The sequence below is a fragment of the Barbatula barbatula genome (assembly GCF_947034865.1).
Source record: "Barbatula barbatula genome assembly, chromosome: 4".
Taxonomy (NCBI): Eukaryota; Metazoa; Chordata; class Actinopteri; order Cypriniformes; family Nemacheilidae; genus Barbatula; species Barbatula barbatula.
Genome location: NC_136768.1, coordinates 3861166 through 3886923, shown reverse-complemented (window position 1 = coordinate 3886923; position 25758 = coordinate 3861166). Strand labels below are relative to the sequence as shown.

General features: G+C 40.0%; 1 protein-coding gene across 5 annotated transcripts in view; it reads left to right on the top strand.

The window, feature by feature from the left end:
• Positions 1–25758, top strand: part of dmtf1 (cyclin D binding myb-like transcription factor 1) — a 49672-nt gene that overhangs the window by 22424 nt on the left and 1490 nt on the right. For 4 of the 5 annotated variants that reach the window (XM_079454329.1, XM_079454331.1, XM_079454332.1 and 1 more), the window contains 12 exons: positions 22999–23111; positions 23212–23328; positions 23546–23637; positions 23844–23943; positions 24032–24108; positions 24188–24345; positions 24439–24471; positions 24546–24655; positions 24761–24989; positions 25088–25239; positions 25328–25474; positions 25664–25749. In XM_079454329.1, coding sequence (XP_079310455.1) covers positions 22999–23111; positions 23212–23328; positions 23546–23637; positions 23844–23943; positions 24032–24108; positions 24188–24345; positions 24439–24471; positions 24546–24655; positions 24761–24989; positions 25088–25239; positions 25328–25474; positions 25664–25749 — 1414 coding nt within the window. Of the gene's footprint in view, positions 1–22124; positions 22380–22998; positions 23112–23211; positions 23329–23545; positions 23638–23843; positions 23944–24031; positions 24109–24187; positions 24346–24438; positions 24472–24545; positions 24656–24760; positions 24990–25087; positions 25240–25327; positions 25475–25663; positions 25750–25758 lie in introns of those variants that run through there. The other variant, XM_079454330.1, reaches the window with a different exon arrangement.

Genomic DNA, 25758 nt, shown 5'->3' with positions numbered 1-25758 from the left:
CATTGTTGTTGCATTTTAAATTGAAGCGAAGGTGCTTTAAAACTCAAGAAGTCTGAAGTTCCTGGGCCGAGACGTTTATTTTCAAAGCGTATCAGAGCCTTTAGATGTATGTCACGTGATACACAATTGTTTAAGCACTCCAAAAACGTTATTTCGCCCCCAGTGGCCAAATGAGTTCATATTTCTTACAGACCTTCAGGACCAGGACAGGAACAAGCCCAGCGAGTGTCATTTTGATCGGCCTCCGTTAACCCTGTCTAATGAGTGCTCAAATTTCATTGGCCGATGGCGGCCAGGTTTTTTGAGAAGAGCCAAAGTCCTTTTATACAGTCACGGTGCATGACACAAAGACACACCATACCAAATAATAAGTCAATCGGGCAAACTGTTGGGTAGTTATAGCCCTTTTCGTGTTCTTTGCTATTATAGCGCCAACTAGTGGCCAAACACCGAGTTATTTTTATTGTGACCCCGGACTGAGGGTCTACACATATGGTATAAGCCCCGTGAAGATAGCTCAAACCGTTCTCTTGATATAGCCATTTTAGTGAAATAGGCAACTATCGGTTCAGACGTTTTAGAGCCCCCTAGCGACCCTGAGTCGAAATTTCAACTTTTTTTCAACGAATATTTATATTCACACTCCACAGAATTCATCAGCGTTGGTTTGGTTCCGATCGGGCAAAAATCCAGGGAGTAGATCATTTTTGTTTTTTTTGAAAAAATGCAAATTAGCGGCAAAATTTGCATACCGGAAATGAAATCGGAGATAGCCATTTTTCAAGATTTGAGCCAATGATTACAATGATATAAAACACTTGGGTGTGCGTCAAACGGTTTAGGAGTTACGAATGCAAACGCGTTCAGCATCGCTGTAGCGCCCCCTATGGGCCGATTTGGCTGGGTCACTGTATCTGAGTAACCTGCACAGATACAACCAATTGACAAAGTCTCGAGTTTCTACGACTTACGGTTTGGGCTGGCCAACGCGTTTTATGGCGGAATAATAATAATAATAATAATAAAAATCCTTACAAAAACAATAGGTTTTCAGCCCTTCGGGCTCGAAACCCTAATTAAAGCTGCAAGCAGCCTTTAAGCGGGTTTCGAGGTTTAAGGCAGTCAAAAGCAGTCATGCATTCATGAACAGGTTAGGGGGTCACACCTCAACACACGCGTGAAGGATCAAAGTCCAACACACACACACACACGCACAGAAAAATCACAGGTATCAACTCATAGAAACTATGCATGCTTACACAAACATGCACCTCTATTACAAGCATGTCAAATAATTTGGACAATACGTTAATGAGTATCCGATTTTCATTGTTGTTGGCTTTTAAATTGAGGCGAAGGTGCTTTCTAACTCAAGAAGTCTGAAGTTCCTGGGCCGAGACGTTTATTTTCAAAGCGTATCAGAACCTGTAGATGTATAACCGTTGCATAATTACAGTATTTAGTGCCATTGTTCCCGTTATAGCGCCCCCTAGTGTCCAATCACCGCGATTTCTTTTGATGTGAGCTCAGAGCGAAGGTTTACACATATGTTTTAAGCCCCGTGAAGCTATCTCAAACCCTTCTCTAACAACGTATGTTTAAGTGTCTTAGGCTCCGCCCAGTTCAGTTTTGGCCCCCCCTACAGTGTACGAATACAAATTTTAATTTCTTTTCAATGATTATATACATTCACACTCCACAGAAGTCATCTGCATTGGTTTGGTTACAATCGGTTGAAAAACCAGGGACTAGTTTGTGAAAGTAGGTTTTTGACATTATCAGCGATAACTCACGAACCGTTTGATCGACATAAATGGTTCTAGAGGCAAAGTTGTTCAGAATGAGAAGAGATATCATATGATGTAAATAGTTTGGGTATATGTCAAATGTCACATGATACACAATTGTTTAAGTAATGAAATACGCGTCAATTTAACCATTTCTACTGGTCTAGCGCCACCTAGTGTCAAAACGGCACCTTCTTTTGTAGGTGACCTCGGAGTGATGGTCTACACATATGTTCCAAGCCCCATGATGATGTGTTAATCCGTTCTGGATTTATGGCCATTTTAATGTGATAGGCTCCGCCCAGTTCAGTTTTTGCCCCCCCCTACCGTGTATGAATACAAATTTCAACTTTTTTTCAATGATTATTTACATTCACACTCCACAGAAGTCATCTGCATTGGTTTGGTCCCGATCGGTTGAAAAACCAGGGACTAGTTCGCGAAAGTAGGTTTTTGACATCGTCAGCGATAACTCACGAACCGTTTGATCGACAGAAGCGTGTCAAGAGGCAAAGTTGTTCAGAATGAGAAGAGATATCATATGATGTAAATAGTTTGAGTATATGTCAAATGTCACGTGATACACCATTGTTTATGCACTGCAAAAACGTTTTTTCGCCCCCAGTGGCCGAATCAATTCATATTTCTTACAGACCTTCAGGACCACGAGTCGAGCAAGCCCAGCGAGTGTCGTTTCGATCGGCCCCCGTTAACCCTGTCTAATGAGGGCTCAAAATTCATTGGGCGATGGCGGCCATGTTTTTTGAGAAACGCCAAAGTCCTTTTATACAGTCACGGTGCATGACACAAAGACACACCATACCAAATAATAAGTCGATCGGGCAAACGGTTGCGTAGTTATAGCCCTTTTCGAGTTCTTTGCTATTATAGCGCCACCTAGTGGCCAAACACCGCGTCTTTTTTATTGTGACCCCGGACTGAGGGTCTACACATACGGTCCAAGCCCCGTGAAGATAGCTCAAACGGTTCACGAGTTATGGTCATTTTAGTGAAATAGGCTACTTCCGGTTCGAACGTTTTGATGCCCCCCAGCGACCCTGAATCGAAATTTCAACTTTTTTTCAATGAATATTCATATTCACACTCCACAGAATTCATCAGCGTCGGTTTGGTTCCGATCGGGCAAAAATCCAGGGACTAGTTCATTTTTTTTTTTTTTCATAAAATGCAAATTAGCGGAAAAATTTGCATACCGGAAATGAAATCGGAGATAGCCATTTTTTAAGTTTGGAGCCAAGGATTCCAATGACACCAAACATTTTGTTGTGCGACATCCGGTTTATGAGCATTGAGCTCAAACGCATTGGCTATCGCTATAGCGCCACCTATGGGCTGATTTGGCTGGCTCCGAGTATCTGAGTAGCGTGCAAGACTACTACCATCCGACAAAGTCTCGAGTTTCTACGACTTACGGTTTGGGCTGGGCTACGCGTTTTATGGCGGAATAATAATAAAGAATAAAAATCCTTACAAAAACAATAGGTTTTCAGCCCTTCGGGCTCGAAACCCTAATTAAAGCTGCAAGCAGCATTTATCGGGTTTCGAGTTTTAAGGCAGTCAAAAGCAGTCATGCATTCATGAACAGTTTAGGGGGTCACACCACAACAAACGCATGAAGGATCAAAGTCCAACACACACACGCACAGAAAAATTACAGGTATCAACTCATAGAAACTATGCATGATTACAGAAACATGCACATATACTACAAGACTGTTATTTTTCTGACTGTCAAATCATTTGGACAATTTGTTAATGAGTATCCGATTTTCATTGTTGTTGCATTTTAAATTGAAGCGAAGGTGCTTTCAAACTCAAGAAGTCTGAAGTTCCTGGGCCGAGACGTTTATTTTCAAAGCGTATCAGAGCCTTTAGATGTATGTCACGTGATACACAATTGTTTAAGCACTCCAAAAACGTTATTCCGCCCCCAGTGGCCAAATGAGTTCATATTTCTTACAGACCTTCAGGACCAGGACAGGAACAAGCCCAGCGAGTGTCATTTTGATCGGCCTCCGTTAACCCTGTCTAATGAGTGCTCAAATTTCATTGGCCGATGGCGGCCAGGTTTTTTGAGAAGAGCCAAAGTCCTTTTATACAGTCACGGTGCATGACACAAAGACACACCATACCAAATAATAAGTCAATCGGGCAAACTGTTGGGTAGTTATAGCCCTTTTCGTGTTCTTTGCTATTATAGCGCCAACTAGTGGCCAAACACCGAGTTATTTTTATTGTGACCCCGGACTGAGGGTCTACACATATGGTATAAGCCCCGTGAAGATAGCTCAAACCGTTCTCTTGATATAGCCATTTTAGTGAAATAGGCAACTATCGGTTCAGACGTTTTAGAGCCCCCTAGCGACCCTGAGTCGAAATTTCAACTTTTTTTCAACGAATATTTATATTCACACTCCACAGAATTCATCAGCGTTGGTTTGGTTCCGATCGGGCAAAAATCCAGGGAGTAGTTCATTTTTGTTTTTTTTGAAAAAATGCAAATTAGCGGCAAAATTTGCATACCGGAAATGAAATCGGAGATAGCCATTTTTCAAGTTTTGAGCCAATGATTACAATGATATAAAACACTTGGGTGTGCGTCAAACGGTTTAGGAGTTACGAATGCAAACGCGTTCAGCATCGCTGTAGCGCCCCCTATGGGCCGATTTGGCTGGGTCACTGTATCTGAGTAACCTGCACAGATACAACCAATTGACAAAGTCTCGAGTTTCTACGACTTACGGTTTGGGCTGGCCAACGCGTTTTATGGCGGAATAATAATAATAATAATAATTAAAGCTGCAAGCAGCCTTTAAGCGGGTTTCGAGGTTTAAGGCAGTCAAAAGCAGTCATGCATTCATGAACAGGTTAGGGGGTCACACCTCAACACACGCGTGAAGGATCAAAGTCCAACACACACACACACACGCACAGAAAAATCACAGGTATCAACTCATAGAAACTATGCATGCTTACAGAAACATGCACCTCTATTACAAGCATGTCAAATAATTTGGACAATACGTTAATGAGTATCCGATTTTCATTGTTGTTGGCTTTTAAATTGAGGCGAAGGTGCTTTCTAACTCAAGAAGTCTGAAGTTCCTGGGCCGAGACGTTTATTTTCAAAGCGTATCAGAACCTGTAGATGTATAACCGTTGCATAATTACAGTATTTAGTGCCATTGTTCCCGTTATAGCGCCCCCTAGTGTCCAATCACCGCGATTTCTTTTGATGTGAGCTCAGAGCGAAGGTTTACACATATGTTTTAAGCCCCGTGAAGCTATCTCAAACCCTTCTCTAACAACGTATGTTTAAGTGTCTTAGGCTCCGCCCAGTTCAGTTTTGGCCCCCCCTACAGTGTACGAATACAAATTTTAATTTCTTTTCAATGATTATATACATTCACACTCCACAGAAGTCATCTGCATTGGTTTGGTTACAATCGGTTGAAAAACCAGGGACTAGTTTGTGAAAGTAGGTTTTTGACATTATCAGCGATAACTCACGAACCGTTTGATCGACATAAATGGTTCTAGAGGCAAAGTTGTTCAGAATGAGAAGAGATATCATATGATGTAAATAGTTTGGGTATATGTCAAATGTCACATGATACACAATTGTTTAAGTAATGAAATACGCGTCAATTTAACCATTTCTACTGGTCTAGCGCCACCTAGTGTCAAAACGGCACCTTCTTTTGTAGGTGACCTCGGAGTGATGGTCTACACATATGTTCCAAGCCCCATGATGATGTGTTAATCCGTTCTGGATTTATGGCCATTTTAATGTGATAGGCTCCGCCCAGTTCAGTTTTTGCCCCCCCTACCGTGTATGAATACAAATTTCAACTTTTTTTCAATGATTATTTACATTCACACTCCAGAGAAGTCATCTGCATTGGTTTGGTCCCGATCGGTTGAAAAACCAGGGACTAGTTCGCGAAAGTAGATTTTTGACATCATCAGCGATAATTCACGAACCGTTCAATTGACAGAAGCGTGTCCAGAGGCAAAGTTGTTCAGAATGAGAAGAGCTATCATATGATGTAAATAGTTTGAGTATATGTCAAATGTCACGTGATACACAATTGTTTATGCACTGCAAAAACGTTTTTTCGCCCCCAGTGGCCGAATCAATTCATATTTCTTACAGACCTTCAGGACCACGAGTCGAACAAGCCCAGCGAGTGTCGTTTCGATCGGCCCCCGTTAACCCTGTCTAATGAGGGCTCAAAATTCATTGGGCGATGGCGGCCATGTTTTTTGAGAAACGCCAAAGTCCTTTTATACAGTCACGGTGCATGACACAAAGACACACCATACCAAATAATAAGTCGATCGGGCAAACGGTTGCGTAGTTATAGCCCTTTTCGAGTTCTTTGCTATTATAGCGCCACCTAGTGGCCAAACACCGCGTCTTTTTTATTGTGACCCCGGACTGAGGGTCTACACATACGGTCTAAGCCCGGTGAAGATAGCTCAAACGGTTCACGAGTTATGGTCATTTTAGTGAAATAGGCTACTTCCGGTTCGAACGTTTTGATGCCCCCCAGCGACCCTGAATCGAAATTTCAACTTTTTTTCAATGAATATTCATATTCACACTCCACAGAATTCATCAGCGTCGGTTTGGTTCCGATCGGGCAAAAATCCAGGGACTAGTTCATTTTTTTTTTTTTTCATAAAATGCAAATTAGCGGAAAAATTTGCATACCGGAAATGAAATCGGAGATAGCCATTTTTTAAGTTTGGAGCCAAGGATTCCAATGACACCAAACATTTTGTTGTGCGACATCCGGTTTATGAGCATTGAGCTCAAACGCATTGGCTATCGCTATAGCGCCACCTATGGGCTGATTTGGCTGGCTCCGAGTATCTGAGTAGCGTGCAAGACTACTACCATTTGACAAAGTCTCGAGTTTCTACGACTTACGGTTTGGGCTGGGCTACGCGTTTTATGGCGGAATAATAATAAAGAATAAAAATCCTTACAAAAACAATAGGTTTTCAGCCCTTCGGGCTCGAAACCCTAATTAAAGCTGCAAGCAGCATTTAGCGGGTTTCGAGGTTTAAGGCAGTCAAAAGCAGTCGTGCATTCATGAACAGGTTAGGGGGTCACACCTCAACACACGCATTAAGGATCAAAGTCCAACACACACACACACACACAGAAAAATGACAAGTATGAACTCATAGAAACTATGCATGATTACAGAAACATGCACGTATACTACAAGAACGTTATTTTTCTGACTGTCAAATCATTTGGACAATTCGTTAATGAGTATCTGATTTTCATTGTTGTTGGCTTTTAAATTGGAGAGAACGTGCTTTCAAACTCAAGAAGTCTGAAGTTCCTGGGACGAGACGTTAATTTTCAAAGCGTATCAGAACCTGTAGATGTATAACCGTTGCATAATTACAGTTTTTAGTGCCATTTTTCCCGTTATAGCGCCACCTAGTGTCCAATCACCGCGTTCTTTTTACCGTGAGCTCAGAGCGATGGTCTACACATATGTTTTAAGCCCCGTGAAGCTATCTGAAACCCTTCTCTAACAACGTCCGTTTAAGTGTCATAGGCTTCGCCCAGTTCAGTTTATGGCCCCCCCTACCGTGTATGAATACAAATTTCATCTTTTTTTCAAGTACTTTTGATGTTCACACTCTACAGAAGCACTCTGCGTTTGTTTGGTTCCAATAGGGCGTAAAACCGCGAAGTAGTTAGCAATAGTAGGTTTTTAACGTTATCATCGATATCTAATGGACAGTTTTATTGACAGCAATGCTTCAAGAGGCAAAGTTGTTCAGAATGAGAAGAGCTATCATATGATGTAAATAGTTTGGGTATATGTCAAATGTCACGTGATACACAATTGTTTAAGAATTGAAATGCGCGTCAAATTTGCCATTTTTACTGGTTTAGCGCCACCTAGTGTCCAAACGCCACCTTCTTTTGTATGTGACCTCGGAGTGATGGTCTACATATATGATCCAAGCCCCATGATGATGTGTTAATCCGTTCTGGATTTATGGCCATTTTAATGTGATAGGCTCCGCCCAGTTCCGTTTTTGGCCCCCCCTACCGTGTATGAATACAAATTTCAACTTTTTTTCAATGATTATTTACATTCACACTCCACAGAAGTCATCTGCATTAGTTTGGTTCCGATCGGTTGAAAAACCAGGGACTAGTTCGCAAAAGTAGGTTTTTGGCATCATCAGCGATAACTCACGATCCGTTTGATCGAAAGAAGCATTTCCAGAGGCAAAGTTGTTCAGAATGAGAAGAGCTATCATATGATGTAAATAGTTTGGGTATAAGTCAAATATCACGTGATACACAATTGTTTAAGCACTCCAAAAAAGTTTTTTCGCCCCCAGTGGCCGAATGAGTTCATATTTCTTACAGACCTTCAGGACCATGAGTCGAACAAGCCCAGCGAGTGTCGTTTCGATCGGCCTCCGTTAACCCTGTCTAATGAGTGCTCAACCTTCATTGGCCGATGGCGGCCATGTTTTTTGAGAAACCCCAAAGTCCTTTTATACAGTGATGGTGCATGACACAAAGACACACCATACCAAATAATAAGTCGATCGGGCAAACGGTTGGGTAGTTATAGCCCTTTTCGAGTTCATGTATATTATAGCGCCACCTAGTGGCTAAACGGCAATTCCTTTTTACTGTGACCCTGGACTGAGAGTCTACACATAGGGTCCAAGCCCCGTGAAGATATCTCAAACGGTTCACGAGTTATGGCCATTTTATTACAATTTTCTACTTCCGGTTCGGACGTTTTGATGCCCCCTAGCGACCCTGAATCGAAATTTCAACTTTTTTTCAATGAATATTTATATTCACACTCCACAGAATTAATCAGCGTTGGTTTGGTTCCGATCGGGCAAAAATCCAGGGACTAGTTCATTTTTTTTTTTTTTTATAAAATGCAAATTAGCGGAAAAATTTGCATACCGGAAATGAAATCGGAGATAGCCATTTTTTAAGTTTTGAGCCAAATATTACAATGATATAAAACACTTGGGTGTGCGACAAACATTTTAGGAGTTACGAATGAAAACGCGCTCAGCATCGCTGTAGCGCCCCCTATGGACCGACATGGCTGGCTCAGAGTATCTGAGTAGCGAGCGAGACTACTACCATCCGACAAAGTCTCGAGTTTCTACGACTTACGGTTTGGGCTGGGCAACGCGTTTTATGGCGGAAGAATAATAATAAGAAGAAGAAGAATAAAAATCCTTACAAAAACAATAGGTTTTCAGCCCTTCGGGCTCGAAACCCTAATAAAAATCCTTACAAAAACAATAGGTTTTCAGCCCTTCGGGCTCGAAACCCTAAATATAGCTGCAAGCAGCAATTATCGGGTTTCGAGAAGTTTAGGTAAGTAAACGTCGACCAGTCTCAGGGATGGCAAACTAACATGTCCACAATCGACAATACAACCCCACACCCAGAAAAACGAGTCAAAGGGTCAGCATTGGCTCATACAGACCCAGGCATGCTCACACACACATGCACATATAGGACATAGATTACATTTTCTCATATCAAGTCATTCGTATAATTCAGTAGCGAGACTCACGTTATCAGGATAAATTAGTCAAATCCATTTCAGAAATGGCCCTAACACACATCCTCAATGAATGATAGGCCTTTAGACCCAGAATTTTGACTTAGGTGATCAGTAACGGTCTATGCAGACTACGCATGCTTACAAAGACATGTATGAAAAGCCCATTTGAATGAATATTTCGCCTTTTGGACTTTTATGAAGCTATGCCTCTTCTGATGAGCATGCTTGTTTTGAGTCATAATATGTATAATACTACTTAATTGCAAGTCAGTTGGATTATTTATTAAGGAGTAGCAACCTTTAACGTACATTATTCATGTTAATATAAAAAAGGACCCTGTAATGGTCACACAACAAAAAAAACTCAACATGTTTTTAATCATTGTTGACCTAGAGAGTCCAGAGAATTCTACTATGGTGGAAATTTTGAAATTGCTTGAAAATCAAAGAACTAGTTTGCAAAAGTACGATTTTAACATCATCAGCAATAACTCCTGAACCATTTGATTGACATCAACAGATCAAGAGGCAAATTTGTTCAGAATGAGAAGAGCTATCATATGATATCAATAGTTTGTGTGTTTGTCAAATGTCACGTGATACACAATTGTTTAAGTAATGAAATACACGTCAATTTTGCCATTTTTACTGTTTTAGCGCCACCTAGTGTCCAAACGCCACCTTCTTTTGAAGGTGACCTCAGAGTGATGGTCTACACATTTATTCCAAGCCCCATGATGATGTGTTAAGCCGTTCTGGATTTATGGCCATTTTAATGTGATAGGCTCCGCCCAGTTCAGTTTTTGCCCCCCCCTACCGTGTATGAATATAAATTTCAACTTTTTTTCAATGATTATTTACATTCACACTCCACAGAAGTCATCTGCATTGGTTTGGTTCCGATCGGTTGAAAAACCAAGGACTAGTTCGCGAAAGTAGATTTTTGACATCGTCAGCGATAACTCACGAACCGTTTGATTGACAGAAGCGTGTCAGGAGACAAAGTTGTTCAGAATGAGAAGAACTATCATATGATGTAAATAGTTTGAGTATATGTCAAATGTCACGTGATACACAATTGTTTATGCACTCTAAAACCGTTACTTCGCCCCCCGGTGGCCGAATGAGTTCATATTTCTTACAGACCTTCAGGACCACGAGTCGAACAAGCCCAGCGAGTGTCATTTTGATCGGCCCCTGTTAACCCTGTGTAATGAGTGCTCAAAATTCATTGGCCGATAGCGGCCATGTTTTTTGAGAAACGTCAAAGTCCTTTTATACAGTCACGGTGCATGACACAAAGACACACCATACCAAATAATAAGTCAATCGGGCAAACGGTTGCGTAGTTAGAGCCTTTTTCGACTTCTTTGCTATTATAGCGCCACCTAGTGACCAAACACCGATTCTTTTTTATTGTTACCCCGGACTGAGGGTCTACATATACGGTCTAAGCCCCGTGAAGATAGCTCAAACGGTTCACGAGTTATGGTCATTTTAGTGAAACAGGCTACTTCCGGTTCGGACGTTTTGATGCCCCCTAGGGACCCTGAATCGAAATTTCAACTTCCTTTTATGATTATTCATATTCACACTCCACAGAATTCATCAGCGTTGGTTTGGTTCCGATCGGGCAAAAATCCAGGGACTAGTTCATTTTTTTTTTTTTTCATAAAATGCAAATTAGCGGAAAAATTTGCATACCGGAAATGAAATCGGAGATATACGTTTTTTAAGTTTGGAGCCAAGGATTCCAATGACACCAAACACTTTGTAGTGCGACATCCGGTTTACGAGCATTGAGCCCAAACGCATTGGCCATCGCTATAGCGCCACCTATGGACCGACATGGCTGGCTCCGAGTATCTGAGTAGCGTGCAAGACTACAACCATCCGACAAAGTCTCGAGTTTCTACGACTTACGGTTTGGGCTGGGCAACGCGTTTTATGGCGGAATAATAATAATAAGAAGAAGAAGAAGAAGAAGAAGAATAAAAATCCTTACAAAAACAATAGGTTTTCAGCACTTCGTGCTCGAAACCCTAATAAAAATCCTTACAAAAACAATAGGTTTTCAGCCCTTCGGGCTCGAAACCCTAAATATAGCTGCAAGCAGCGATTCCCGGGTTCGAGCAGTCTAAAGCGTCAAGATTGTTCAGAACGAAGAGAACTAGCGGCCAAAAGGCGCTGCGTTAGTAGGTGACCTCAGAGCTAGTTCTTGAGTTATGGCCATTTTATTGTAAAAGGCTCCGCATAATTAGAACTTTTGGCGTGCGTTCCTTATCGACCTTGAAAGGAAATTTCAACTTTTTTTCGATAGTTATTGACATTCACACGCCACAGAAGTCGTCTGCATTGGTTTGGTTCCGATCGGTCAAAAAACCAAGGACTAGTTCGCGAAAGTAGGTTTTTGACATCATCGGCGATAACTCACGAACCGTTTGTTTGACAGAAGTGGTTCCAGAGGCAAAGTTGTTCAGAATGAGGAGAGCTATCATATGATGTAAATAGTTTGAGTATATGTCAAATGTCACGTGATACACAATTGTTTTTGCAACCAAAAACACGTCAATTTAGCCATTTTTACTGTTATAGCGCCACCTAGTGTCCAAACGCCGCGCCCTTACGTATGTGACCTCTGAGTGATGGTCTTCACATATGTTTCAAGCCCCATGATCATATCTCTAATAGTTATTGAGTTATGGCCATTTAAATGTAATAGGCCCCGCCCATTTTTTTATTTTGGTGCCCCTAAGCGACCTTGAAAGGAAATTTCAACTTTTTTTCGATAATTATTGATATTCACACTCCACAGAAGTCATCTGCATCGGTTTGGTTCCGATTAATCGAAAAACCTAGGACGAGTTCGCGAAAGTAGGTTTTTGACATCATCAGCGATAACTCACGAACCGTTTGATCGACAGAAGCGGTTCCAGAGGCAAAGTTGTTCAGAATGAGAAGAGCTATCATATGATGTAAATAGTTTGAGTATATGTCAAATGTCACGTGATACACAATTGTTTATGCACTCCAAAAACGTTATTTCGCCCCCAGTGGCCGAATGAGTTCATATTTCTTACAGACCTTCTTGACCATGAGTCGAACAAGCCCAGCCAGTGTCGTTTCGATCGGCCTCCGTTAAGTCTGTCTAAGGAGTGCTCAAACTTCATTGGCCGATGGCGGCCATGTTTTTTTAGATACGCCAATGTCCTTTTCTAGAATCATGGTACATGACACAAAGACACACCATACCAAGAAATTAGTTGATAGGGCAAACTCTTGGGTAGTTATTGCCCTTTTCGAGAAAATGTATATTTTAGCGCCACCTAGAGGCCAACCGCCGACTTTTTTATACTGTGACCTCAGACTGAGAGTATAAACATATGGTCCAAGCCTCATGAAGATAGCTCAAACGGTTCACGAGTTATAACCATTTTAATCAATATGCCCCTTCCGGTTCAGACGTTTTGTCGCCCCCCAGCCACCGCGGATCGAAATTTCAACTTTTATTCGATAATTATTTACATTCACACTCCACAGAATTCATCAGCGTTGGTTTGGTTCCGATCCGGCAAAAATTCAGAGACTAGTTCATTTTTTTTTTTTTGCATAAAATGCAAATTACCGAAAAAATTTGCATACCGGAAATGAAATCGGACCTATACGTTTTTTAAGTTTTGAGCCAATGATTACAATGATATAAGACACTTGGGTGTGCGACAAACGGTTTAGGAGTAATGAGCGTAAAGGCGCTTTTTATCACTGTAGCGCCACCTATGGGCCGACATGGCTGGCTCCGTGTATCTGAGTAGCGAGCAAGACTACTACCATCTGACCAAGTCTCAGCTCTGTCGGCCTTACGGTTTGGGCTGCCCATTCAGTTTTAGGGAAGAATAATAAGAAGAAGAATAATTAAAGCTGCAAGCAGCATTTATCGGGTTTCGAGTTTTAAGGCAGTCAAAAGCAGTCATGCATTCATGAACAGTTTAGGGGGTCACACCACAACAAACGCATGAAGGATCAAAGTCCAACACACACACACGCACAGAAAAATGACAGGTATGAACTCATAGAAACTATGCATGCTTACAGAAACATGCACATATACTACAAGAATGTTATTTTTCTGACTGTCAAATCATTTGGACAATTTGTTAATGAGTATCCGATTTTCATTGTTGTTGCCTTTTAAATTGAAGCGAAGGTGCTTTCAAACTCAAGAAGTCTGAAGTTCCTGGGCCGAGACGTTTGTTTTCAAAGCGTATCAGAGCCTGTAGATGTATAACCGTTGCATATTTACAGTATTTAGTGCCATTGTTCATGTTATAGCGCCACGTAGTGTCCAATCACCGTGTTATTTTTACAGTGAGCTCAGAGAGATTGTCTACACATATGTTTAAAGCCCTGTGAAGCTATCTCAAATCCTTCTCTAACAACGTCCGTTTAAGTGTCATAGGCTCCCCTCAGTTCGGTTTTTGCCCCCCCTACCGTGTATGAATATAAATTTCAACGTTTTTTCAATGATTATTTACATTCACACTGCACAGAAGTCATCTGCATTGGTTTGGTTCCAATCGGTTGAAAAACCAAGGACAAGTTTGTGAAAGTAGGTTTTTGACATTATCAGCGATAACTCACAAACCGTTTGATCGACAGAAGTGGTTCCAGAGGCAAAGTTGTTTAGAATGAGAAGAGATATCATATGATGTAAATAGTTTGGGTATATGTCAAATGTCACGTGATACACAATTGTTTAAGTAATGAAATATGCGTCAATTTAACCATTTCTACTGGTCTAGCGCCACCTAGTGTCCAAACGCCACCTTCTTTTGTATATAACCTCGGAGTGATGGTCTACAAATCTTTTCCAAGCCCCATGATGATGTGTTAATCCGTTCTGGATTTATGGCCATTTTAATGTGATAGGCTCCGCCCAGTTGAGTTTTTGGCCCCCCCTACCGTGTATGAATACAAATTTCAACTTTTTTTCAATGATTATTTACATTCACACTCCACAGAAATCATCTGCATTGGTTTGGTCCTGATCGGTTGAAAAACCAGGGACTAGTTCGCGAAAGTAGATTTTTGACATCATCAGCGATAACTCACGAACCGTTTGATCGACAGAAGCTTGTCCAGAGGCAAAGTTGTTCAAAATGAGAAGAGCTATCATTTGATGTAAATAGTTTGAGTATATGTCAAATGTCACGTGATACACAATTGTTTATGCACTGTAAAAACGTTTTTTCGCCCCCCGGTGGCCGAGTGAGTTCATATTTCTTACAGACTTTCAGGACCACGAGTCGAACAAGCCCAGCGAGTGTCGTTTCGATCGGCCCCCATTAACCCTGTCTAATGAGTGCTCAAAATTCATTGGCCGATGGCGGCCATGTTTTTTGAGAAACGCCAAAGTCCTTTTATACAGTCATGGTGCATGACACAAAGACACATCATACCAAATAATAAGTCGATCAGGCAAACGGTTGCGTAGTTATAGCCTTTTTCGAGTTCTTTGCTATTATAGCGCCACCTAGTGGCCAAACACCGCGTCTTTTTTATTGTGACCCCGGACTGAGGGTCTACATATACGGTCTAAGCCCCGTGAAGATAGCTCAAACGGTTAACGAGTTATGGTCATTTTAGTTAAATAGGCTACTTCCGGTTTTGATGTTTTGATGCCCCCTAGCGAACCTGAATCGAAATTTCAACATTTTTTCAATGAATATTCATATTCACACTCCACAGAATTCATCAGCGTTGGTTTGGTTCCGATCGGGCAAAAATCCAGGGACTAGTTCATTTTTTTTTTTTTTCATAAAATGCAAATTAGCGGAAAAATTTGCATACCGGAAATGAAATCGGAGATAGCCATTTTTTAAGTTTGGAGCCAAGGATTCCAATGACACCAAAAACTTTGTTGTGCGACATCCGGTTTACGAGCATTGAGCCCAAACGCATTGGCCATCGCTATAGCGCCACCTATGGGCCGATTTGGCTGGTTCACTGTATCTGAGTAACCTGCACAGATACAACCAATTGACAAAGTCTCGAGTTTCTACGACTTACGGTTTGGGCTGGCCAACGCGTTTTATGGCGGAATAATAATAAAGAAGAATAATAAAAATCCTTACAAATACAATAGGTTTTCAGCCCTACGGGCTCGAAACCCTAATAATTAAAGCTGCAAGCAGCATTTATCGGGTTTCGAGTTTTAAGGCAGTCAAAAGCAGTCATGCATTCATGAACAGGTTAGGGGGTCACACCTCAACACACGCATGAAGGATCAAAGTCCAACACACACACGCACAGAAAAATGACAGGTATGAACTTATAGAAACTATGCATGCTTACAGAAACATGCACATATACTACAAGAATGTTCTTTTTCTGACTGTCAAATCATTTGGACAATTTGTTAATGAGTATCCGATTTTCATTGTTGTTGGCTTTTAAATTGAAGCGAAGGTCCTTTCAAACTCAAGAAGTCGGAAGTTCCTGGGCCGAGACGTTTGTTTTCAAAGCATATCAGAGCCTGTAGATGTATAACCGTTGCATAATTACAGTATTAAGTGCCATTGTTCATGTTATAGCGCCACCTAGTGTCCAATCACCGCGTTCTTTTTACCGTGAACTCAGAGCGATGGTCTTCACATATGTTTAAAGCCCCGTGAAGCTATCTCAAACCCTTCTCTAACAACGTCCGTTTAAGTGTCATAGGCTTTGCCTAGTTCCGTTTTTGGCCCCCCTACAGTGTATGAATATAAATTTCATCTTTTTTTCAAGTACTTTTGATGTTCACACTCCACAGAAGCAATCTGCGTTTGTTTGGTTCCAATAGGGCGTAAAACCGCGAAGTAGTTAGCAATAGTAGGTTTTTAACGTTATCATCGATATCTAATGGACCGTTTTATTGACAGCAATGCTTCAAGAGGCAAAGTTGTTCAGAAAGAGAAGAGCTATCATATGATGTAAATAGTTTGGGTATATGTCAAATGTCACGTGATACACAATTGTTTAAGAATTTAAATGCGTGTCAATTTTGCCATTTTTACTGGTTTAGCGCCACCTAGTGTCCAAACGCCACCTTCTTTTGTATGTGACCTCGGAGTGATGGTCTACACATATGTTCCAAGCCCCATGATGATGTGTTAATCCGTTCTGGATTAATGGCCATTTTAATGTGATAGGCTCCGCCCAGTTCAGTTTTTGACCGCCCCCTACCGTGTATGAATATAAATTTCAACTTTTTTTCAATGAATGTTTACATTCACACTCCACAGAAGTCATCTGCATTGGTTTGGTTCCGATCGGTTGAAAAACCAGGGACTAGTTCGCGAAAGTAGGTTTTTGACATCATCAGGGATAACTCACGATCCGTTTGATAGACAGAGGCGTGTCCAGAGGCAAAGTTGTTCAGAATGAGGAGAGCTATCATATGATGTAAATAGTTTGAGTATATGTCAAATGTCACGTGATACACAATTGTTTATGCACTCTAAAATCGTTACTTCGCCCCCCGGTGGCCGAATGAGTTCATATTTCTTACAGACCTTCAGGACCATGAGTCGAACAAGCCCAGCGAGTGTCAATTCGATCGGCCCCCGTTAACCCTGTCTAATGAGTGCTCAAAATTCATTGGCCGATGGCGGCCATGTTTCTTTAGATACGCCAATGTCCTTTTAGACTGTCATGGTACATGACACAAAGACACACCATACCAAATAATAAGTCGATCGGGGAAACGCTTGGGTAGTTATAGCCCTTTTCGAGTTCATGTATATTATAGCGCCACCTAGTGGCCAAACGGCAATTCCTTTTTACTGTGACCCTGGACTGAGAGTCTACACATAGGGTCCAAGCCCCGTGAAGATATCTCAAACGGTTCACGAGTTATGGCCATTTTATTACAATTTTCTACTTCCGGTTCGGACGTTTTGATGCCCCCTAGCGACCCTGAATCGAAATTTCAACTTTTTTTCAATGAATATTTATATTCACACTCCACAGAATTAATCAGCGTTGGTTTGGTTCCGATCGGGCAAAAATCCAGGGACTAGTTCATTTTTTTTTTTTTTCATAAAATGCTAATTAGCGGGAAAATTTGCATACCGGAAATGAAATCGGAGATAGCCATCTTTTAAGTTTGGAGCCAAGGATTCCAATGACACCAAAAACTTTGTTGTGCGACATCCGATTTACGAGCTTTGAGGCCAAACGCATTTGCCATCGCTATAGCGCCACCTATGGGCCGATTTGGCTGGTTCACTGTATCTGAGTAACCTGCACAGATACAGCCAATTGACAAAGTCTCGAGTTTCTACGACTTACGGTTTGGGCTGGCCGACGCGTTTTATGGCGGAATAATAATAAAGAAGAATAATAAAAATCCTTACAAATACAATAGGTTTTCAGCCCTTCGGGCTCGAAACCCTAATAAAGCTGCAAGCAGCATTTATCGGGTTTCGAGTTTTAAGGCAGTCAAAAGCAGTCATGCATTCATGAACAGTTTAGGGGGTCACACCACAACAAACGCATGAAGGATCAAAGTCCAACACACACACGCACAGAAAAATTACAGGTATCAACTCATAGAAACTATGCATGATTACAGAAACATGCACATATACTACAAGACTGTTATTTTTCTGACTGTCAAATCATTTGGACAATTTGTTAATGAGTATCCGATTTTCATTGTTGTTGCATTTTAAATTGAAGCGAAGGTGCTTTCAAACTCAAGAAGTCTGAAGTTCCTGGGCCGAGACGTTTATTTTCAAAGCGTATCAGAGCCTTTAGATGTATGTCACGTGATACACAATTGTTTAAGCACTCCAAAAACGTTATTCCGCCCCCAGTGGCCAAATGAGTTCATATTTCTTACAGACCTTCAGGACCAGGACAGGAACAAGCCCAGCGAGTGTCATTTTGATCGGCCTCCGTTAACCCTGTCTAATGAGTGCTCAAATTTCATTGGCCGATGGCGGCCAGGTTTTTTGAGAAGAGCCAAAGTCCTTTTATACAGTCACGGTGCATGACACAAAGACACATCATACCAAATAATAAGTCAATCGGGCAAACTGTTGGGTAGTTATAGCCCTTTTCGTGTTCTTTGCTATTATAGCGCCAACTAGTGGCCAAACACCGAGTTATTTTTATTGTGACCCCGGACTGAGGGTCTACACATATGGTATAAGCCCCGTGAAGATAGCTCAAACCGTTCTCTTGATATAGCCATTTTAGTGAAATAGGCAACTATCGGTTCAGACGTTTTAGAGCCCCCTAGCGACCCTGAGTCGAAATTTCAACTTTTTTTCAACGAATATTTATATTCACACTCCACAGAATTCATCAGCGTTGGTTTGGTTCCGATCGGGCAAAAATCCAGGGAGTAGATCATTTTTGTTTTTTTTGAAAAAATGCAAATTAGCGGCAAAATTTGCATACCGGAAATGAAATCGGAGATAGCCATTTTTCAAGTTTTGAGCCAATGATTACAATGATATAAAACACTTGGGTGTGCGTCAAACGGTTTAGGAGTTACGAATGCAAACGCGTTCAGCATCGCTGTAGCGCCCCCTATGGGCCGATTTGGCTGGGTCACTGTATCTGAGTAACCTGCACAGATACAACCAATTGACAAAGTCTCGAGTTTCTACGACTTACGGTTTGGGCTGGCCAACGCGTTTTATGGCGGAATAATAATAATAATAATAATAATAATAAAAATCCTTACAAAAACAATAGGTTTTCAGCCCTTCGGGCTCGAAACCCTAATAAAACCAACAAATACAATAGGTTTCTAGCCCTACGGGCTCGAACCCTAAAAATACAATAGGTTTCTAGCGCTTCGCGCTCGAACCCTAATAATATAATATAATATAATATAATATAATGTTTGCGCACAAACTTAGAACCACAAATTCGTTTCCAATGTATGGTGGAATTTGGCCACAAGAGAGCGCCACTTTACATAAAATAACATAGCAAATAAAGGCTGCATTCAATAATTGGTGATAATTATGCGAACATAATTAAAGTGAAAATATTAAATATTATTGGCTATGAAATGCTATAATTTATATAATATAAATGCAGCACTCAATATTCCACTTATCTTAGTACAATGGCAAAGTTAATTTAGAAACGTAATTGCGGAAGTTGGCCACAAGAGAGCGCAAATTTACATAAAAAAAGCAAATAAATGCTGCATTCAATAATTGGCGATAATTAAGCGAACATAATTAAAGTGCAAATATTAAATATTATTGGCTATGAAATGCTATAATTTATATAATATAAATGCAGCACTCAATATTCCACTTATCTTAGTACAATGGTAAAGTTAATTTAGAAACGTAATTGCGGAAGTTGGCCACAAGAGAGCGCAAATTTACATAAAATAACAGCAAATAAATGCTGCATTCAATAATTGGTGATAATTATGCGAACATAATTACAGTGAAAATAATAAATATTATTAGCTATGATATGCTATAATTTATATATTATAAATGCAGCACTCAATATTCCACTTATCTTAGTACAATGGTAAAGTTAATTTAGAAACGTAATTGCGGAAGTTGGCCACAAGAGAGCGCAACTTTACATAAAATAACATAGCAAATAAAGGCTGCATTCAATAATTGGTGATAATTATGCGAACATAATTAAAGTGAAAATATTAAATATTATTGGCTATGAAATGCTATAATTTATATAATATAAATGCAGCACTCAATATTCCACTTATCTTAGTACAATGGTAAAGTTAATTTAGAAACGTAATTGCGGAAGTTGGCCACAAGAGAGCGCAACTTTACATAAAATAACATAGCAAATAAAGGCTGCATTCAATAATTGGTGATAATTATGCGAACATAATTAAAGTGAAAATATTAAATATTATTGGCTATGAAATGCTATAATTTATATAATATAAATGCAGCACTCAATATTCCACTTATCTTAGTACAATGGCAAAGTTAATTTAGAAACGTAATTGCGGAAGTTGGCCACAAGAGAGCGCAAATTTACATAAAAAAAAGCAAATAAATGCTGCATTCAATAATTGGCGATAATTAGGCGAACATAATTAAAGTGCAAATATTAAATATTATTGGCTATGAAATGCTATAATTTATATAATATAAATGCAGCACTCAATATTCCACTTATCTTAGTACAATGGTAAAGTTAATTTAGAAACGTAATTGCGGAAGTTGGCCACAAGAGAGCGCAAATTTACATAAAATAACAGCAAATAAATGCTGCATTCAATAATTGGTGATAATTATGCGAACATAATTACAGTGAAAATAATAAATATTATTGGCTATGATATGCTATAGTTTATATATTATAAATGCAGCACTCAATATTCCACTTATCTTAGTACAATGGTAAAGTTAATTTAGAAACGTAATTGCGGAAGTTGGCCACAAGAGAGCGCAACTTTACATAAAATAACATAGCAAATAAAGGCTGCATTCAATAATTGGTGATAATTATGCGAACATAATTAAAGTGCAAATATTAAATATTATTGGCTATGAAATGCTATAATTTATATAATATAAATGCAGCACTCAATATTCCACTTATCTTAGTACAATGGTAAAGTTCATTTAGAAACGTAATTGCGGAAGTTGGCCACAAGAGAGCGCAACTTTACATAAAATAACATAGCAAATAAAGGCTGCATTCAATAATTGGCGATAATTATGCGAAAATAATTAAAGTACAAATATTAAATATTATTGGCAATGAAATGCTATAATTTATATAATATAAATGCAGCACTCAATATTCCACTTATCTTAGTACAATGGTAAAGTTCATTTAGAAACGTAATTGCGGAGGTTGGCCACAAGAGAGCGCAACTTTACATAAAATAACAGCAAATAAATGCTGCATTCAATAATTGGTGATAATTATGCGAACATAATTAAAGTTATTTGTATAACCAGTGAGATGCACAAAGGGTAGAGACACAGAAAAGTAGCTGATGTTTTTTTCTTTTTTAAATATAAGACAACTAGATCAGACCAGATGTTTTCTGCACTTAAAAGCTATAAATTCAATATTGAGCAGAATTAAGGTTAGTCTTTTGGTTCAGCCTTCGACTACAGTCCCATTTCTTATGTGGCCCCTTGGGATTAATTGCACACCCTGAATTACAGGAATATTTGAAAAAACGTCAAGTATCAAAAATAATGTTTACAGTAAATTATTATAATAATGTGTTTTATGACAATGTGCAGATGTTTTGCCATTTTTTCAATATGTAAGTGTTTATAAAACAGGGTAGAAGGAATTGCAAGTCCATCCATACACTACAGTAATGCTAGTTATACACTTTCAGTTTGGAATAAGTAAAGAAATATTACATTTAATGTGGGAATAATATGCAGAAAATGTGATGTGGTCCTCGAGGTAAAAGTTTGCCCAACCCTGGTCTAGGTAAATAAATCAGTGATTCACTCTTGAGAGAATTGAGGGAGAATTTGTTCCTGTACATACAAAATTAGGTCCGTATGATAATCAAGTTCAACACAAAAATGAACATACCTTTTTTTCTATACACGTTATCCTGGTTTTAAATAAAGGCTATAATAAAATAACATTTTCTTAATTCAGACCCCAAAACAATGATGCTTTTTCTACATGTCAACGCTAGATGGTGCTGCTGATACGTCTAAATGAAAACCTGCTGCAATTCAGAGGCGCGTGTGCAACCTTAAACCAACATAACACTTACACATATTTCTTAAGATGTCCAATGGCAGATCCTCATATAAATCACATCTGATACATAAAAGGGTGCTAAACCAAAGGCACTGCTGTCCCAACCGGAAGTCAGCAACGAGCTCCTGTAGACACTTCCGCTCTGTACAGAGAGAAAAGATAAAAAGCTCTTTCCTCCATCCTGGTATTTGACTTCATCCTGGTCACTGCGAAGTCCCCGTACCCAAAACAGGAAGTAAGTACCAAAATCAAACCTAAAATTCATTTTCGATCACCCCTGTGCGCGGGACGCGAGCAACTCAAAATAGTTTTACTCTTTAAATGCAAAACATAATGCACCGACATCGAAAAAAAGCCGTCGACATCTCACGGCTTCATGTTGCATACGAACATGGCGTCTCATATCTGATCGTGTTATATTAAAGGAGCATATGGAAGACTAAAGCTATGCTCGAAGCGATTTATTCTGGTGTTATTAAGCACATGTTAAAACACGTTTAGATAGGTTTCCGGATATGCATTTTGTATTTTAGCCATGCATTTGTGTTTTTAACTGTTTAAAATGGCTTAATTTGTGTGAATATAATGTATGGATTCATGGTGAAATAAAGGAATGCAACAGCGATGGGTGATATTATTGTTTAATTTAGAGTTAAACATGCAACACAATGTACACCACCCTGTTTTGTATTAAATTAATATTAAAGTAACCATTCTTTTAGTTTTTATTGCAGTGTTATGAATAATATAAAAACAATTCCATATAACATGTTTGTATAATGTACTCAAGAGAAAAGAATACTTTAAAGTGCCTTTACTAAACTAGTTTGTTTGTGTGTTTTCTTTACCTGTAGACTGACTATGAACACAGGAGATGTCCCAGCCACTGTGACCCTTGAATCCGTCAATTCTGTCACATTTACTCAGGACACAGATGGAAACATAATCCTACACTGCCCTCAAAATGGCGAGACACCCCACATCTCTGCTCTCTCATCAAACTTTGACTTTCTTATTTGTCTGCGTATTAAATATGTGTTCGTGTAAATTTTGTTTATGTATTGTAGATGAGGAGGACTTTGGTTCAGACGAACCGGTTCACAAACGACTGCGATTGTCCAGTGATGATGGTGAAGACCTTCATGATTCTACCTCAGCAGAATACGCTGTTGTCACCTTACCTAGTGAGTGAATCGCAAAATGAATGCCATGCGAATACGTATCCAATAGGTTCTCCAAAGACCTCATCTTCTTTTTGTCAACCAAACTAGTAGTCCTGCACAGACTCAATATTTGCCTGTGGTTGTCTTTGGATATTAAACTGGAATTACAAAAAAAAAAGAATTTAACAATCGGGCACACACAATGCACTTAACATCAATTACAACATGATGATTTTAGTTACAGAAGGCGATGAGAGTTTTGAGGTGACAATGACTGCAACAGAGATGAGAGAAGGAGAGCTGGAAACCGAAGATCCATCTATTATACAGGTACACTTTCATCTCACTTTCAGGTTCTGGATTTCATAAATTTGTATGAAATAGATGTATCTCTACTTTTGGAAATGAAATGTTTATGATACTCGCTTCTCTTATAGATTAAATGTTTAAAGCAAGAGTTTACAAAGAGAGAACCTGTTAGCACCAGGACTTAGTTGCATCATTGCAGAGATGTTGAGATGTTTGTTTGTCAACAGCATAAGAATTCTCCTGTCGTTAAGAAAACTGAAGATGTGTCGGCCGTCAGTCAAGCCTGGTTTACCACGAAAGAAGATAAAGACACGCTGGTTAACAAGGGTACATTTGACCTCTTGCATGTGTGAATTGTCGTACGCATTATAGACAGTCAAAATACAGTATCTAATTAGTTGTTGTATATCCACAGGTCACAAATGGAAACAGGGTATGTGGTCAAAAGAGGAGATTGATATCCTGATGAGTAACATAGAGCGCTACGTGAAGGTGAGCTTGTTTTATATTTTACATGTCACGTTTGCTGGCAAGATGCAGTCTTGTTAATCTTCTATCCGTCCAAATTCAGAACCGGGGGATCCAGGACCCTGCAGAGATCATCTTTGAAATGCCAAAAGAAGAGCGAAAAGATTTTTACCGCAGTATAGCATGGGGTTTAAACAGACCACTGTTTGCAGTATACAGACGTGTACTGCGAATGTACGATAACCGGAACCACGTAGGCAAGTAAGGACACAGATTTTAACTGACTCGCACAGAATTGTACATACACGCTGATGCCTGCTGTAATATTTGATGTGTTGTTTTCTTGTTGTTTAGATACACTGATGAGGAGATCAATAAACTAAAAGAGTAAGTGGAACCACAAACGCCACGAAGTTTGATCGGAGTCTGCATTGCACTCATTTTGTGTGTTGTAATAACAGGCTAAGGGAGAAACACGGTAACGACTGGGCTACCATCGGGGCAGCGCTCGGTCGCAGCGCATCTTCTGTGAAGGACCGGTGTCGACTCATGAAGGACACGTGTAACACTGGTAAGTTGTTCTGAATTCCACCACATTGATCATGAGCAATAAATACTGACGCGTCATTGAGAACGGTGCAATCTAGCACAATGCTAACGTTTTCACATCATTCAGGAAAATGGACCGAAGAAGAGGAGAGAAAGTTGGCAGAGGTGGTTCATGAGTTGACTGGCACAGAGGCAGGTGATGTTGTTACTCAGGGCGTCTCATGGGCGACGGTGGCAGAACAAGTTGGCACTCGTTCGGAGAAACAGTGCCGCTCTAAGTGGCTCAACTACCTTAACTGGAAGCAAAGCGGTGGAACAGAATGGAGCAAAGAAGATGACATCAACCTTGTCCGCAGGTACATGACGTCACAGCAGATGGACAGCCTGCAACCCTTACAAAGAGACTTTTCATAGAATTTAAATCAATAATTCATAGTTATGTTCTTATGTGCAGAATAGCTGAGCTGGAGGTGGAGGATGAGAATGACATCAACTGGGATATTTTGGCTGGTGGATGGAGCAGCGTGCGGTCACCTCAGTGGCTGCGCAGCAAATGGTGGACCATCAAAAGACAAGTAGCTAATCACAAGGAGCTTCCCTTTCCATGTAAGCCAATGAGAAATTTTATATTATTTAGGTATTCAATATCTTGTCAGACTCTGAAGTGATTTCTTGTCTGTTCTTGTGTTCCTAGTCTTGTTGAAAGGGTTGCAGGATGTTGTGGAGGCCCCACCGTCCACAAAGGTCGTGGTGGTCGGTTCTCGGTCTGCTAACGCGTCACCCAGCCCGGTTACTGCGCTTCAGATCCCGGTTCAGATTCCAGTGCAGATCACGCATGTCTGTGAGTCTGTGAGATTACAAACAGGCCTGTTAATTCACGTTCACTGAACTTGAAATGAAAAACCAGTCATATGACTGGTTACAGTGGAAAATATGAGTGTTTTATCCTGCAGCTGTGAGTTAAGGGAAATCCTGGTGGGGTTTTTGTGTTTAGAGTTTTTGTAGATTCAATGTATGTCTTCACCCCCAGCTTCTTCAGATGGTGTGAATGGTACTTCAGACAGTGAAACGATCACATTGAATTCTGGAGCTTTACAGACATTTGAATTACTGCCTGTGAGTATT